At 35.7% G+C, this 17,618-nt stretch overlaps 1 protein-coding gene across 1 annotated transcript in view; it reads right to left on the bottom strand.

Moving 5' to 3' along the window:
• Nucleotides 1–7,355: 7,355 nt before the first annotated feature.
• LOC140142747 (gamma-aminobutyric acid receptor subunit rho-2-like) overlaps nt 7,356–17,618 on the bottom strand; it is a 14,762-nt gene continuing 4,499 nt past the window's right edge. Inside the window, exons 3-9 of the mRNA XM_072164739.1 lie at nt 16,158–16,224; nt 14,563–14,780; nt 13,330–13,412; nt 11,251–11,385; nt 10,486–10,715; nt 8,620–8,721; nt 7,356–8,014 (exon numbers count right to left, since the gene is read on the bottom strand). Of these exons, the coding sequence (XP_072020840.1) occupies nt 7,736–8,014; nt 8,620–8,721; nt 10,486–10,715; nt 11,251–11,385; nt 13,330–13,412; nt 14,563–14,780; nt 16,158–16,160 (1,050 nt within the window). The 5' untranslated portion in view covers nt 16,161–16,224 and the 3' untranslated portion in view covers nt 7,356–7,735. The remainder of the gene's footprint in view (nt 8,015–8,619; nt 8,722–10,485; nt 10,716–11,250; nt 11,386–13,329; nt 13,413–14,562; nt 14,781–16,157; nt 16,225–17,618) is intronic.

Here is a 17,618-nt window from a genome sequence, read left to right as displayed (position 1 = left end):
ACCCGACATTTAAAAGTTTTCTGACAACCTTTTATAACATTTTGCGAATGATGTCGAAAACGTTTTGTGTTTGCTGGGGTATTATTATATTCAACAATTATATGATTCTGCATATTATGTTTTATTTTATTTTATTTTATTTTATTCATCTGACTATTAACAAGAAACTTAGAACATAGCATCAAAGCAATGCGCGGATTTAGGGTTTCTCTACCGGAAGTCAATTTGTGCCGAAATTCCTTCCCACAATGCAATATGCGTATTGCATAACAAAGAATATTGATTAACCTTCGAACTGTATCTATTGTTATGCAAAACGCTTATTGCATTGTGGGAAGGAATTTCGGCACATATTGACTTCCGGTAGAGAAACCCTAAATCCGCGTATTGAGGTCTGCTGAGCACTGCCACAACAAGGCGACGTGCTCCCAACTCACCAGAACTCACACACATACAAAGCATATAAAATCACAAATATAAAAAAGGCATGAATGGAAATTGACCACCATTAGCCATAATACTAGTGAGGTTTTGGGTTATAGCTTATATATTAAGCAGACTTACTACAGGTGAGATAGGAGTCTCTGATATCGGATGGAATTGTATACCATAATACTGGGAAATTGACAAAAAGAAAATAGTTTCAAGTCTACAAGTAACACACCGCCTGAAAAAAAAAAGAAACAGATTGACATTAGTGAGGGGTATGACACGACATGAACTTACAAGTGAGCAAAGGAAACAGATAAATAAGTCCTTCTGTTTTTAAAAGGGTAGATATAAAATTCTGAGTCTGCCCTCATAGGGTTGCTTTCCCTTCGTTGACAAATAATTGACCAATGCTGTATTTGTTTCCAATTTATCAATATTACAGTTCTTGTAAACATTCCAAAGAGGCGAGCAGTATTGGCAAAATGAGCGACTTGTAAAGTTGGAGTAGAACATAACGAGTTCTTACTTCCTGCGACAATTCTCAGACCAATAAAACAAAGTAATTTATTGCACTTTTGACAATGTTGCTGACATTCAACGAAAGATCGCTGGAGACGAAGACTAGAGTTATCGACGTGGTAGAAAGGAACTGTTTGTTTTTTGCGCCTGTTTCTGCATATAACATGGTATTTTAGATGGGTTTAATGCAGCGCGTTAGTGTTTGACGACCAGAATAATTTGTCCAGATATCCGTGTCAGTTGTTATGTTCCTAAAAAACAAACGTGTCATCAGCATAATCGTACATGGGAGACTGAAGATGAAGATAATCTTACTATAAATAGGTAATTTGTATGTTTGTATGTAAAGAGTTCAAAAAAGTACCCCCCCCCCCTAAATTTACAAAACAATTCTTTAAATAACTTGATATACATTTCGTTGACTTCAAAAATTTAAAAACCTGTGAATAGAGGAATCTTTTTGCTACCCTCCCAAATTTCTTCCTTTTCAAACGTGTTTTTTTTTGGTCAAAAATAATCACATTTCTAAAAAAAAGCTGCACTTTTCAACATCCTATAATTGGAATGTACAAAAACGTTGTCGATATCAACGTGATCAATGTTTCAAATGAGTTAATTGCGTTTTTGTTTTCCTTAATTTTATGTGTCCAATAACTCAGTCACGTATGCAATTATCTTTCAGTATAAAAAAAATAATTCATTGACATGAATATTGACATGAATGGGGCTTTCCTTGAAGTTTTTATTCGACGTGGTAATTATCGCCCAGCAGATTGCTGTCAGAAGTTTTAGCTTTATTAGCTGTTTGAGCTTCTTAATGTGATGAGCAATTCAAGGTATAGCTCTAGAACGCCTAAAAGTGCGCAGGGATTTATAGCATAGGCACAACACATAGACGTTGATCCGCGAGCCTCAGCACACTTTCAGGTTGTCGCTGATCTCTACGGCCCCATATCATTTCATAAACCATTTGACAACAACACATGGACTTTGCAGCTTCAAGAGCGCACATCCTAGACATTCCACAAATAATCTTCGCAACCAGGATCTGCTCCCCGTGTCAAGGGGAATTTCAAGCTAACTCAATTTTTTCCATGAGAGCGTACTAAACCGCCAGGGTTCGAACCTGCAACCTCTCGCACCATAGTCGAATGCCTTATCGATTGAGCTAACTTGACTGCTACCTAAGGTATAGCTTCATGACGACAACAAAAAAGCCTTCGACAAAGCCATTCCAATTAAGTAATATCAATTATCGGTGTCAAGAATAAGAGCATTCAACATGTTAGAATCTGTTTTAGCATATTGCATTTGTCAAGTACACGTAATACTTCCTAAAGGGTAGATATCACTTTATAGTTTGCATATGCTGCAAATTTCATAGAAATTGTACTGGAAAAAAATACACAGAATAAACAGAAACTTTTTAAACATTTTGAAGAAGTTCGTTACTCCTTTCGGCGGTATGAACATGATAGACGTCACCTCAAAATTGATCTTTTCAGCTCTTACCTATAATACAAGCGTGCAGTTTAATTAAATGTCCATACTTGCGTGATTCCGAAATGTATAACCAACCTCTGGTAATCAACTCTTGACGTGATGGTATGCCTTAAGAAATACGGTTTTTAAGAGTTTTCCAGAAGATATCCCAAATGATGTTGTCAGTATGAAATTCTCAAAAGTATTAGAGTCAAGAAGAAGAGATAACAAGAATGGGAGAACTTGGGGTAGGTCCTACTATAGCGAGGCATGAGAATCCAAATAGTGAATATTTTATTTTGTATTGATGCACTCTGCTTGCTAGTAAAACAAAATTTATTTATACCATCATTGTGTGTGCATAACCATTGTTTACTGCCATATAGTGTCTCTCTTGCTTGACGGCAGAACAAAGGTGTATTATACCCAGAAACAAAACAATACTCCATTAGTGTCAGCTACGTACGTAGACATGACACAATGCAGCAGATTTAATTACCAACTTCAACGGATACGTGGTTATGGTTATAGTGAAGAAAGAAAGAAAGAAAGAAAGAAAGAAAGAAAGAAAGAAAGAAAGAAAGAAAGAAAGAAAAAGAAAGAAAGAAAGAAAGAAAGAAAGAAAGAAAGAAAGAAAGAAAGAAAGAAAGAAAGAAAGAAAGAAAGAAAGAAAGAAAGAAAGAAAAAGAAAGAAAGAAAGAAAGAAAAATAAAAAAGAAAGAAAGAAAGAAAGAAAGAACGAAAGAAAGAAAGAAAGAAAGAAAGAAAGAACGAAGAAAGAAAGAAAGAAAGAAAGAACGAATGAACGAAAGAAAGAAAGAAAGAAAGAAAGAAAGAAAGAACGAACGAAGAAAGAAAGAAAGAAAGAAAGAACGAATGAACGAAAGAAAGAAAGAAAGAAAGAAAGAAAGAAAGAAAGAAAGAAAGAAAGAAAGTGTTTATGGGTACGCATGTACGTGCGAAAGTGTTTATTGGCGTGCACCTGTATTTTCGGGGGTGCACGCGCCGCGTGCGAAAGTGTTTTATGTGTACGCAATAGTATTTGCCTGCCGCACGCGCGTGCATACACCCCAACATTTGCGCACGTGCATAATGTACCTTTAAACACTTTAGCCCGTTTGTGCGTACCTGCAAACACAAGTGCGTACCAATAAACACGTTTTGTTTTCACCACACTTGTTGTTAAATTTGCACTCTAGCTATCCATGGATTGACTGATTCAACATAATTAGCCAAGGTGGCATGTTTACATTCGACTACTAACCAAATTTTGACCTCGTGTGTTAATGCACACATAATCGTAAATATCACGTATTTTTTTTGGGTTTTTTGCGTTTTCTTTTCAAATTCATATAACACTCACAAGTTATATAGTAAAAACGATTTTCAACACTAAAATTGCACATTTTTTATCAATTTGTCAGAATTTGTATGTATAGGTTTGAAATTTTGACAGTTGTTTGATGTGATTATTTATTAATTTTTTTAACAAAACATTATTATAATGTGGAGTTCAAATTCAAACTCAAATTTATTTATTTCCATATACATATAAAAAATGTACATCAAAACAAACAGCAAACAAAAAAGACAATATGGAGGAGTTGACCGGAAGGCCAATGAGGCCTGAATAAACCAACCCCTAAACAAAAATCGTTGCAAAAATAACAAGCACAAAATCACATGAGACCTAACATGCAAGACCAATAAGACAAGACGGACTGTGCCCCCCCCCCCCCAAAAAAAAAGAAAAGAAAGAAAGAATGATACCAACAGCTATCACACTAACAAACTGTATATTACACATATATTTTGTAATATTTTGTAATAATTTTTAACATAAATTTTCGTTTCAATATCAAATTATTCATCTTTTTCTGCTTTTTTCTGGCAGTTTTAATTCTAAAAACTACACATTTGTGTGCAAATTGAGGGCGCTATTTACATGTATTTTTAACTCAAATTGGGCAAATAATATGAGTTCTACATTACATTTCATGATAAAAAGTTTTTTGAAAATTCCCTTGTCATTTGTTAGTCTGTTTGCTGATGTTCTAATACCATTTTACAAATGTCTACCCCTTGTAAAGATGAAAACAAGATTTTAGATAAATACCGCCATCGATGTTCAACTTTTCTTAACAATTACTAAGTTTTACATGCCATCAAACAACCGTGGTACGCTTCACAGTGTGATAGCCAACAACATCAAAAGATGCCTAAGATGTTGTATACGTCTTACCTTAGACGTCCAAGATTCAATCTTTGCCAAACTCACGATCAATGACTCAATCATTTAACAGTGACGATGTTAAGGGTGGACGAGGTATCGTTGGTCGAAGCAACCTAAAAATCGATTTTCCTTATCTAGATCAATATATTATTGAAAAATAACACCTTGATGTTTTGCAAAAGTTCATTCTGCAAATCATATACTTTACAAACTTGCTTAATTTATTGTTGTTAATGAGTTATGTACGTTTTACAAAAGTGTTGTTGTTTCAGCCCTCTTTACAACATAACTCAAGAACCGCAGCACCTATAAAAGTATATCTGTGATATTTTAATTCTTCTATACACTCGCTATGAATTGAGCAATACAGTTTTTGCCAAAGCTCACTACCATTCGTAAGATGCTGTGAACTACCAAATCACAACAGTTTAAAATAATTAACCTTAATGGGTTATTGCAGTAGAAATCCATAAACCCTCTATTGATGATATTTAATCAAGCTTCCACATAGGGGTTGTCAATTTCGAATCATCGATTCATGTAAATTATTTCTTTCTTTGTGTTATTTACTTCTTTAACCTGGGACACTCAGTAAGTTGAAAATACAATTAATCATATGTTCTGTCTTGAGCTCCTGGGATCAAATTACATAATTACACAAAAGGGCTTTTAAAATACTACGTATATTTTTAAAACCGCAAATTTAGATACAATGCTTACAAAATCATTCAAATTACAACCATGTAACTTTACAACAATATGTATAAATACTATTTATAGTACATAGACCTACATAAAACATAAATAATCAATGTGAGAGATCCACAAAGCATTAAAATACAAAACACTAAAAAAATCATCCTATGTACCAGCATAGCTAATAATTAATATTTAACAAATTTAATTACACCAAATACCAAACCAAAAATTAATTTAATATAAAAAACAAATGAATTCAATATCAAAACTGATTCAAATGATAATAATAATAAGCATTTAATGCAGCGCATTGTGAATTGCAGATTCCTCAATGTGCATTACACTGTACCAAGTACCAAATATTTAAACAAAAAAGAAGATCGCTACTTTTACACAATCTCCGAAATGGAGGAAATGTCTACTTTTACACCATCTCCAAAATAGAACAAAATGACTAATTTAACATTAATTTGGAGAAGAGAGAAAGTATCTTCTTTTACACAAACAAGGAAATCTCTAGTCTTAAAATATTTCCGAAATGGAAGAAAAATATAGTTTACTACAGAGAAATCGCTAACTATTTGACATTGAGAGAAAAGAGAAAACGTATGCTTTTACATTATCTCCGACATGGAGAAAACCGCTAATCTTAACATTTAAAGAATGGGAATACGTGCTACTTCTATTAACTTAGAAATAAAGGAATCTGTACTTTTACAATATCTCCGAAATTGAAGAAATCTCTACATTACGTGGACAGCGTCTTAAAAAGTCGAATCAGAATGACGAGAGAAAAAAACGAAATCACCGGTCATATTATTATATATTTGTCACCCTAATGTTTCACCTATTTTAAGCAGTCAATAGCACAACAGGGCTTGGGGCTATTGTGCTATTAACTGGTAAAATGGTTTATGGACTGATGTGGGGCCGTAGTGGTCAGCAACAACATGTAAAGTGTGCTGATGCTTGTGGATCAACGTCTAGACATTGTGCCTGTGCGTAGCGCACTATAAATAACTGCGCTTTTTTTTTAAACAGGTAAAAGATTAAGATGACAAATATATCATGACCTGTGATTTTTTTCACGGGTCTTTATGCTTTGTTTTTAAAGCACTGTCCACGTAATGTATTCTTATCCAAAATAAAAAGAGAACAAATCTTTACATTATCTCCAATTTGACATGTAGAGAAAATAGCAAATCGGTGATTATTGTATTATCTCCGAAATGGGGAATTAGAGAAAATCGATAATTTGACCTTTAGAGAAAAGAAACAATCTATCCGTTTATACAATCTCCAAAATGGAGAAAATCTATACTTTTACACTGTTTCCAAGATATACAGAAAATCTCTACTTTCAAGGGCTCGGATAGCGACGTTTTTACGTATTTTTGGTGGGACTCAGATCACATCAGACATCGAATTGCATTTTGAATACGAGGAATGTCCTTCTGATATCAAATATAATAAGATATAATAAGAATTTAATGGCAAATTATTAAAAATTTATATATTTGAAATGAGTAAATTATATAAATCTAATGATAATATGTACTTTAAGTGTATGTAGCTTGGATGAAAAGCCATCATATGAAAATGTTGACATTTCGTATCGAAGATATACAGTATAGATTTTCCCCCAAACACCAAAAACATTTTTGGGAAAAAATTATCTTCAATATGAAATATCAAAATTTTCAATTGATAGCCGGCTTTTCATCCCAGCTACCTACACTTTAAATTAATATCATGAGATTTATAAATTTTACTTTTAGGACAGATAAATGTCAAACATTTCAAAAGTATAAATTTTTAATAATTTAAAAAAAATTTAAATCAAAATTATTTGATATCAGAAGGACATTTGTCGTATTCAAAATGATATTCGATATGTCTGATGCATTCTCATGTCCCACAAAAAATATGTGCAAAGGTGTGTGAGAAAATCACTAATTTGACATAGCCAAAAGAGAAAATCTAACAGGACAACATTAGGAATATATCAAGTTGTGTACATTTCCAAAATAGAGGATGCTACCTTTTCTATCTGTCTGTTTCGTTATACAAATTAAGTAGGTAATGGGGCTACGCATCATGTACAAGAACATATAAAAACAATGGGGAACTATTGCTTGCTACAGGAAACTGAATATAATTAAGAAGAAAGAAATAACAATTTACCCACTGTATTACAAATAAACAAGACAACAAATTAACGCAAATCCCGACCGGCGCACACTCCAACTTGAAAAAAAAAGCAAGGGAATGTGCCGGCAAGGGATTCATACCCACGACCGTTCGCCATGGGTATGAATCTCATGGCGGATACCATATGCCATATCAATTAAGCATAATACTAAACATCATTCAATGTTGTTCTGCATCTTCGGTAAACAAATAATAAGGCCAATACCCCAAGTTGAATACAAGAAAGAAGAGAAAGAAGATAATTCTTGCGGCTTTGTCCATGTTTTCTGCTGTATATATGGAGACATTAACCACTGGCGTTCCTGATTTTAACGTTGGTGGTGGTGGTGGTTGAGTAATGTCTTTATCATTTTTGTAGCTTTTCTCTTTTTCCTCTCTCACACTTTCTCTATACCTTTCCGAATTAAGATTAGCAGGATCATCCGATGTTTTTTCTTTCTGCAATTGCAAAGGGAAAAGAACTGGTTAACATGAAGGGACATACTCACTAAATCAAGTATAGACTACTGCAAATAACTGAACACTATGGAGATGAGACTAGGAGGGTTGCTGGTTCATCGCATCACTGATCATGCTGATGAAGTCTTCCGATCGGAAGATAAAACGTCAAAACAGTGACAAATTTTTTTGACTTAAAACATAATTTACCAATAGTATGATATCTAACACTCCTGATGAACTTATTCAAGTACTCTCAATATTAATTGAAACAAGGCATTTGCAACTTGTTGTATCTGAGAAACGTCCCGCTTGGTTTAGCATGTTTAGAGTGTGTATCTCCGTACCTGAGTTAAAAACTCAAAAGTCATTGCCATTTATTTACAACGTATTGAACTATTTAGGTTATGTTGTCTAAATAAATTGTAAACATTTTGTCTCATAATGTAATTTTTGTTTATTTATATTACTAATGAATTCAGTGTAATTTCCGTGTTCTAGTTTATATATTGGCTGGTTTATTATTCTGTTTATACTAAACAAAACTGCAGCAAAACACAGCAGTAGTACACTAGTGCGAAACGGATGATATTAATTATACGTACCATTTGCCTCTCTTGTATCACTATTAAATAGTTTGCGAGAGCGTATTCCATTAGTGCTAGGAAGACAAATATTAAACTAGTGGCCAGCCACACGTCAACAGCCTGAAAGATTTTAAAAGGGCAGCAGAGATTTAGACTGGTGGCTAGCAGTACTGGCTTTGCAACCCAGGACTGAAACCAAAACAACTTTTTGTATTCCTTAGATGTTCCCAAAATTTAAAAGTTGCCGTAAGCACCTAGGGGGCAATCAAAAGCCAACACAGGGGTCAAATTTCAAGCTCAAAAAAGTCAAGCTGAAGTACAAAGAGTTACAAGTCCCAAAATTAAAGGAAAGCTCGCATGTTTAGATCCTTTTTGGACCTCACAAATAAACAAATAGCAGTCATGAAATTCGCTCTGAGCCTTGGGCATAGCCGGCGGACGCGGTGAGGGGCTTAAACTTTACCATTTGGAGACTTTCACTCTAAAAATCCAAAGAGAAGAAAAATAAAACAAAAATGATTCACCTAACGGGAAGAAATCGACTAAAATTGCTCGGTATATCTACCTTTTTAGCCCAATCGATTATAGAAGTTATACGTTTTTGGCCAGAATAGCGTAAAAATGGTGTGCACAGACCAGATTAAAGGGGGGTAACCCTATCGGTTTAGGATATGGATTCTCTTCAAACTTACATACAATGTCAAATATTGTTCCTTTATCAATCTATGTGAGAAAACGGGAACAATTTCAGCATAAATGTGAATAATTAGCATATTAGCAAGCCAATACACTGGTACGCGTGAATTGCATTCTGGTCAGGCATCCCGAAACAACGGCCGAGCGCATGTCCCAGTGGAAACAGGAAGTGTTCGCCTTGGCACTGAAAACCGGCTCGCCCCTGTACACTTTTATACCCTCTATTCATACTGATTAATCTTAAAAAACATTACATATCACTGCGCTCATTATCATTCTTGAAAAGATAGCCCATGCTGTATTTACTTCGCTTAATTATTTCTTTATTTTTAGCTATATGATGCACATTTTCACATATTTATGATTTTTCGTTGTTTTATTTTTTAACTAATTTTTTAATGGGGGGAGGTGCTCTCATAATTTTTTTCATATTCCTCGTATCATGCTTGACAATATAGGTCATGTTTCCTTATTTATTTCGCCTCTTATGTATTTCTTTATTTTTGTTTTTTGTTTTATATCATTATAGCGCCATCTATAGTTTGACATTAGGGGGCCTATTTGATGTATTTTTGCGGGCGAATTGGTACTGGGGTGAAGTCTTTCGAATCTATTCCGATTTCATTCTATGACTACCCAAAACGCCCGTGTCGTGTAAAATGCGAACAACTGGTAACCTGTAAAACCGCTGTGTGTCATGATTTCTCCGGAAATACATCGACTTGGAGCGTCAAATTTCAGGATAGTAATGAGAAAAATAGTATCTATTATGTGATACCAAAACCTCATCAACAATGAAAAAAATCGGGGAGATGATGCTGTCGATCGGGTTACGGACCTTTAATACCTTTTCGTCATTTAGGACTACAAAATAATGGTCAAGAATTGAACAATTATTGTCGAGCGCTTCGCCTAAAATAGCTGGCACTGTGCTTTGGGGACAACACACAGTTACCCCTATTTATTGTCAGTTCTGCTCTTTGCAGCTGAAATGCCCCCACAATGATTATAATACATACGATTGAAATTAGGTTACAAAATGGTGGCCCTATGAAATGGTAATCAAATGCTACGTGTAACTCTAGAGGGGGCATGTTTTGCGGAATGGGTTATTACACTATTACAATTTTTAAAGTTCTATAAAGGTAAGGTTTTCTTGTTATTTTTTAAAACTCCTTATTCAATTACCTTTGCACTTGATCCAGACGGGAAAGACTCCTGCATAGAAGCCGTCATTGTAGTTGCCGTTAAAACTGTTGTGATTCCTAGCGAGACACGGGCCGGAGCTGCATGAGCATCAATCCAAAATGACATCCACGAAATAATGACAAGTAGAATGCTTGGAATGTACACAGTTAAGATATATGTTTGTATTTGTCTTTTAAATTCAAATTCTATATAGACTCCTTCAAGTTCACCTATTAAAGTTACAAAAGAAAAACAGAATGATACATTCTAATATTAGTTTTCTTCATGAAGTGAAAGATACTTTGTTTCATTTAAAAGATGAAAATAAATTGTCGTGTAAGTGAAATAATGTAGTCATTATGTTGACTTATTTATTATTTTTTAACGTTTAAATTATATATTTAATAATATTTGATTAATTGCTTCTTAGTTTAAAATAGCTTAAAATGTGTGTATTTACTCATATTTCAATATTCCATAATAATTACTCATATTGTGCACTAACACAGTGACACTGACATGTGTTTAGGCCATTCTCTGCAAAGCAAGAATATTTTGAAGTTTGAAGGTTGTATAGATATAAAACGTAACATGTATTGAAGATTTTGAACTCAAACAAAGCAGTCAGCATGGATATGTAAGCGATGTCAATGCGGTACTGAATTAAGAGAGATAGACTAGCTATAATGGTTTGTTCAGTAATAACAAAAATCGTGAATTTAGTGCCACTCCCTGGTATGACGTTACATGTGTCATTAGTTTTACCTGAAGGGCCGAATGAGTCGTTAAAATTATCCGTTTTGAAACCCAAGAAGTCAAATTTGGACACTCTTAGCGTGTCAGGAATCCTAATTCCGGAGTCAGCTATGAAAAGACCAATTTCTGATGCCTTGTATGCATCTGAAAGGAAATGCACAAAATAACAATAATTATGATAATGATTGAAAAATACTTGATTAATTTGATTAATTTTTATACCTAAATTATTTACAACACTGTGTGTTGTTAAATGTCCCATGTACGGAACTCATATAAATTGTGGGATAGGCTTTTACGACGGGAATTCATAACAATTAGTGGGTTTTTAGCGGGTTCGTCGTCGGACAAGTTTAAAACTGTCAAGCTTTCGTCAGGAGTAGCTCTGACATCAGGACAAAGTACCTGAGAATGAGACATGTAGGCCGCCTCTTGCCCACTGATGGCTCTGAAAAGAGCCGTTCACCGAAGACTGCCCCTTGCCAACAGAGAACAAGCAGATCTCGTCTCGTAGTCGAGGTGCAATATTTTATTTAGTCACATGAAAACCAAAAGGCCCCTTCCCTCCCGTGGTCTGTTGCTCTGGATCATCCATCACACCATTCAACTTAGCGTTGAGGATATATGCTTCACTGATGGGTGGGCTTTTCTTTTCATGTTCCGCGTGGAATGGGGATATAATTTAAATTTTTATTATTTGTTTCCGCTCAAAAGAAAGTGTCCATAATCATGAAGTAATATTGCACGTTGTAGATTTCCCCACACGCTTTGATAATAAAGTTCATTGGTCACGGTTCAGTCTATGGTGCCGATTGCCAGCCACCGAAAGTGATATTGCGTGTTAGTTAATGTCGACGCCTTCGAACATTATCGACAATCTTTACAACTTGCTGTCTAATTGTAATATTTGATGTTTTTACAGTGGTACAGATAATTCTAATACGGTGGATACCTTGCTTGTGCTATTCAGTAGCGGAGCTAGGGGAGGGGGCAAGGGGCATTTCACCCCCCCAATTATTTTTCTTCCCCCAGTTTGCCCCCACGCCCCCACCCCACTTTTCAGGAAAAAAAACCCAAAATAACATACATTTCCACTTTTTGCGGCAATTTTGCGCAAAATTGGTCGATTTTGCTCCCCCCTGAAATGCTCTGTTTAAGTAATATACCCATATGGGCTTATGGATTTTGTTCAGTATCATTATAGTGTGGGCAAAATGGAATGGGACTTCTTTTGATATACTTACAATGATTTATTTTTTATTCGTTATTTTTATGCCTTTTTGTTTTATTATGTATCATACTTTCTTTAATTACAACATAAATTATTTCTCTTTTTGGGATAAAGCGTAGCCCTGAAAAGGTTTGTCTTTGATACTTCTGAAGAGAGTTTACTGTGCTGCTCTGTCCTCTACCCGGTTATCTCCTTGGCGCAGGAGAGCGTGGCGCAATGGTTAGGGTACTTGCCTTTAGTGCATGAGGTCCCGGGTTCGATTCCCGGCAGTGGCGATTTGCTGGGATATTGACTTGGAAAAAAAAAGTCTGTAATTAATTGGCAACTTCTGTAGATTAAATTCAGACTTCCGCTCTCCCCATGATTCATTTAGAATTGGGTAAATGAATCATGAAAGTACTCCGTCCTTCGGAGGGGACGTTAAGCCGTCGGTCCCGTGTACAGAGAGCCATACCTGTACATGTATCTCGCAGCCAGTTTTGAGAAGAGTAGGGTGTTAACCCCTGACTGTTCCCAACCCGTCCCGGTGTTCAAATGGACCCCAATGGAAATAAGCTTCAATAGAGGCTTTCTTGGGTTATCCAGGGTTGTCAAAACCAGAACAAATCAAATCAAATCAAAATTCAAGATTCAGCCCTGGCCCTTATTGCTATTGCATAGCATGCCATCCTTGTGCGCCGAATACAAAATTATACTCAATCGATCTAATCGACCCACCCTTCGACCTATCTAATTATCAATTGAATAACGTTTACACTACAGAAACGGAGAAAAAGAAGGAGGAATTAGGGTTCTAATAATTTAATAATTAATTGATTATTAATAATTTGATACCTAAAATATCTAATAATACTTACAACTCATCATATGAAAACCACATCTCTGTGTGTCCATGGGAAATCGATCTAGTACCATGTTACATAGTACCGTCAAACTCACACTAAAAAGTATTGATAAAATAAAAATGTTGCGTGATTGATAAAGAACCGGATTGATAGAATGAACCATGTGCACTCCCAGAAAATATAATTATACCTTTTTTTTATACTTATCTAACTAATCTTTTTGACACGATAGAATCAATATTTGCGTTGGTATAAAATATTAATTATTAGCAATTAGTGGGTTTTAGCGGGTTCGCCGTCGGACAAGTTTTGAACTGTCAAGCTTTCGTCAGGAGTAGCTCTGACTTCTTCAGGACAAAGTACCTAAGAATGAGACATGTAGACCGCCCCTTGTCTACTGATGACTTTGAAAAGAGTCATTCACTGAAGACTGCCCCTTGTCAACAGAGAACAAGCAGATCTCGCCTATCTGCTAATATAAAGGTTTTGGTGGCTCTGAAAAGAGCCGTTCACTGAAGACTGCCCCTTGTCTACAGAGAACTAGCAGATCTCGCCTATCTGCTAATATAAAGGTTTTGGTGGCTCTGAAAAGAGCCGTTTGCTGAAGACTGCCCTTTGTCTACAGAAACAAGCAGATCTCGCCTATCTGCTGATTGTGCAAGTTTTGGTGGCTCTGAAAAGAGCCGTTTGCTGAAGACTTCCCTTGTCTACAGAAGAGGATATTCTTGTTAATATGAATGGAAATTTTCATTGTGAGACGATCTCAGATTCCGGATTACGATTGATTCCGATCATCTCCGATCCTTTCATAACCGGCCATTGCCGATTTGTTTCGATCCATTTATATCCAGTTCGAACTATGAGAAATATGAAAAGATGCGATCTCGACCAATCAGATTGAGAAATCGCCTAGGCTGAGATTTGGTAAAAAACCTGTGTGCGGGAGAAAACTCTCACACACTCTCTCTTGACGGGCAGACAGACACACAACATGGGGTTGTAGCACTGAGCAAAACGTTGTAACGTTAAAATGGCATTTACCAAACGCTTTCAACAAAGGCATATTATAATACTTGGCTCCAATCAATCGCGCTATTACAATCATATGATCAGATCATTTTCTTGAAAAATACCTTATCACCTACTTAATTAATATATACAATAACTTTCATAGGCCCAATATTGTGCATTATTTCTAACATACATCATTAAAATATCAAACCAGGAAAATGCTAACCCACTTACCGAACGCTATATTCACAAGTTCCGTCATAGTTTATAATTAAACGTTTATTAGGTTGTATGACATTATGGTGATGGCTTTTCTTTTCATATAAGAAATGAATATCCGGAAGCCAAAATTTGTCCATGTCGGTACCTTTTAGAGTTATCTGTCGTTCACCCTGGAAACGTAGTCGCGTATCAATCCAATACATTTGTAAATAGAATGTTGACGAAAAATCCTGAAGAAGAAGAAGAAGAAGAAGAAGAAGAAGAAGAAGAAGAAGAAGAAGAAGAAGAAGAAGAAGAAGAAGAAGAAGAAGAAGAAGAAGAAGAAGAAGAAGAAGAAGAAGAAGAAGAAGAAGAAGAAGAAGAAGAAGAAGAAGAAGAAGAAGAAGAAGAAGAAGAAGAAGAAGAAGAAGAAGAAGAAGAAGAAGAAGAAGAAGAAGAAGAAGAAGAAGAAGAAGAAGAAGAAGAAGAAGAAGAAGAAGAAGAAGAAGAAGAAGAAGAAGAAGGATGATTAGAAGAAGGAAACAGAATTTTATAATTAAACGGTTTTTTTTTCTGAGAAGGATAATCCGATTACCAACCTTAATGACTCATCCCCACTAATTTCCCAACAAGATGGAGATGCTGGTATCAATAAAAGCCAAATAACCCACTGATAGGGGCGAACGGTAAGTAAAAAATATTAAAGCCATTTCAAGAACGTACTTAATCCAACCATCCTTGTTGATAAACTAATCCACTTGGGAGTCCATCGTTTCATGGATTTTTGATTTTCTTCATGATTGTCAGCAATGTGTTCGTTTTCTTAGACTATGCTCCAGCTTTTTAAAACCTGATCTTGATTAGTTTAATCCTGGGAGTTTAGTGAGTGGTCTAAGGGTAATTTGCTCAAATTAAACCCTTCAGTACCAAGTCAACGATAAGGTGTTCCACTATGGTGGCTAATTGTGCTACTTGTGTCGTTGCAACCCGTACGAAAATCAAGGAGCTGTGTTGTTGTTTAATGGTTTGTGGAATGATACGGACTGTATAGTGGTCAGCAACAATCTGTAAAGTGAGCTGAGGCTTGTGGATCCAGGTCTAGGCTTTAATTCACTGTGCTTTTTTTTTTTCCAAGTTGATACATGTTTTAAAAGCCAATAAAAGGTTGTTTATGCCTATGTCCCTCAAGAGGTTTGGCTTTGATAGTGACAGCTCAGTGTCGTTTGCAGTGATTATGGAAGACCGATTCTTGAGCATGCCAATACTGTGCGGTATTTTGGCATTTCATGTCCAATCCAAAAGAACCTGTAGAACATTAATCCTGGCTGGAGATTAAAGTTCAAATCATGATTCCCTGATTCTTAGTTGTAAACTTCACACGCTGTTTGATAGGAGGCTGAAGCACTGTCATTAATCCCTCCTAAGAGACTTGAGAGGCATTATTTTTCGTAGATTTATAATTATGTCGAATTTGGTTTCAAAATAATTGTACGGGCCTTTTCTATGCAAAGATATCTTCATGTTTGCTGTCGGTTGCTAGATAAGTGAGAACGTTAAAAATGGTAAAAGGACTTTTGGAACACCCTGTACAACCAATATATTAGATAAATGTATAAATAAATACTTACCATTTGTAGTTCATTAAGTGGGCCCAAGCTCTCAATGAATGCAGCCAAAAAATTAAAGTAGGAGTATCTATTCATAAAACATCAATAAAATATAGTTTCAGTAGTGTGGCCTATACTGATATTTAGGAACAATGAAGTGGGCTTTATTATTTTATTATTATCTATGTATTTTGTGTTTGGTTTCTTGTTTTACTGTCACTCAGAGGCGTACCGACCAGGGGCAGGGGGCAATTTGTCATCCAAAGCCAGTGGCGTAGCAAGCGGGGCAGGGTGGACGAAGTCCATAGGCCCCTAGGGTTCGGGGGGCCCTGAGCACAAAAGCAAAAATTTAATAAGAGCTGATAATGGAGAGCAGTGCCAGATGGGCCGTGGACCCATTATTGCCCTATTGTGATGTGCCCTGAGTAATTTAATTTAATTATTTAACTTTGTTTACAAGCTGAAAGTATTTCATGAGATGGGAAACCCCTTTGTACTTGCAAGAGTTAGTGTGGAAAGTCATTTTGGAATTTCCCCCAAATTATTGTAAACAAAGTCAGATCTATGTTTGGAACTTGGAAATCCCCAGTTCAGTGTATTGCACCATAGAAGAAAAAACCCAGGAAGTGATGTAATGAGAAAGGTTAATGTGTATAATTATTCTTGGGAAAATCCCTTGGATTGTGAAATGGAGATCATTTTGGAAAGTCCCCACAGGAAGTAAATGTGATAGAATGGTCTATTAATAGATTGGGAGTATAAAATGTGAGAGCTGGAGTTTGCTGATTACAGAATGTCATGGGAGATTGTAAAACTCCACATGTGTGTGATGGTCTTCGTGCTTCAAAAAAGAAGTACATTTTAACCAGTTTATATAGCCAATAATTGAGCTATTTTAATACAGCAACGAAGGAGCTTTATGAGTACGTGAATGTGCTCTTCCTCATCAAAGGATTAAAGTTCTTCTGTCGAATTGCTGGAGTTTGCTGGGTTTATGATAACCACACATCTGTCAAATACAGCGGAGCAGTGTTAAAGAAGCATGTTCCCTGGAGAAAGAGTGATTGGTGAAAGAAACACCATTTTTTTTTTTTTTTTAGCAAGAAGATAAGTGATTGGAGAAAGCAGCATCATTTTCGTGTGAGGATTTCATACGCAAGGATATTTATAAACGCAAGTGTACAATGGACTTCGCTGATTTTCAAAGGACACGTGAATAAGGATAAATACATCAGTCGTTCAGAACATTGCAAGAACTCTAGGATCACCAACAAGAAGACCGCTGGTTAAGTACTGATAGAATAGAACTGTGATTGTGTGATTTTATTGTTGTTATATGTACCAATCATACTTTGATTTCAATAAAAGACTTAGATTTTGTTAGCTTAATCAAACAGTGTATTTGTGTTGTGCATTCATGTGAGTTCGGGTAAAAGGTGATTTTGGCCTTGAGTCAGTACGACTCGTAACACTATGCATCTT

This window comes from Amphiura filiformis, chromosome 20 (assembly GCF_039555335.1).
Source record: "Amphiura filiformis chromosome 20, Afil_fr2py, whole genome shotgun sequence".
NCBI classification, from domain to species: domain Eukaryota; kingdom Metazoa; phylum Echinodermata; class Ophiuroidea; order Amphilepidida; family Amphiuridae; genus Amphiura; species Amphiura filiformis.
Note: the sequence above shows the minus strand (reverse complement) of the source record. Positions and strands in the feature narration are given on the sequence as shown.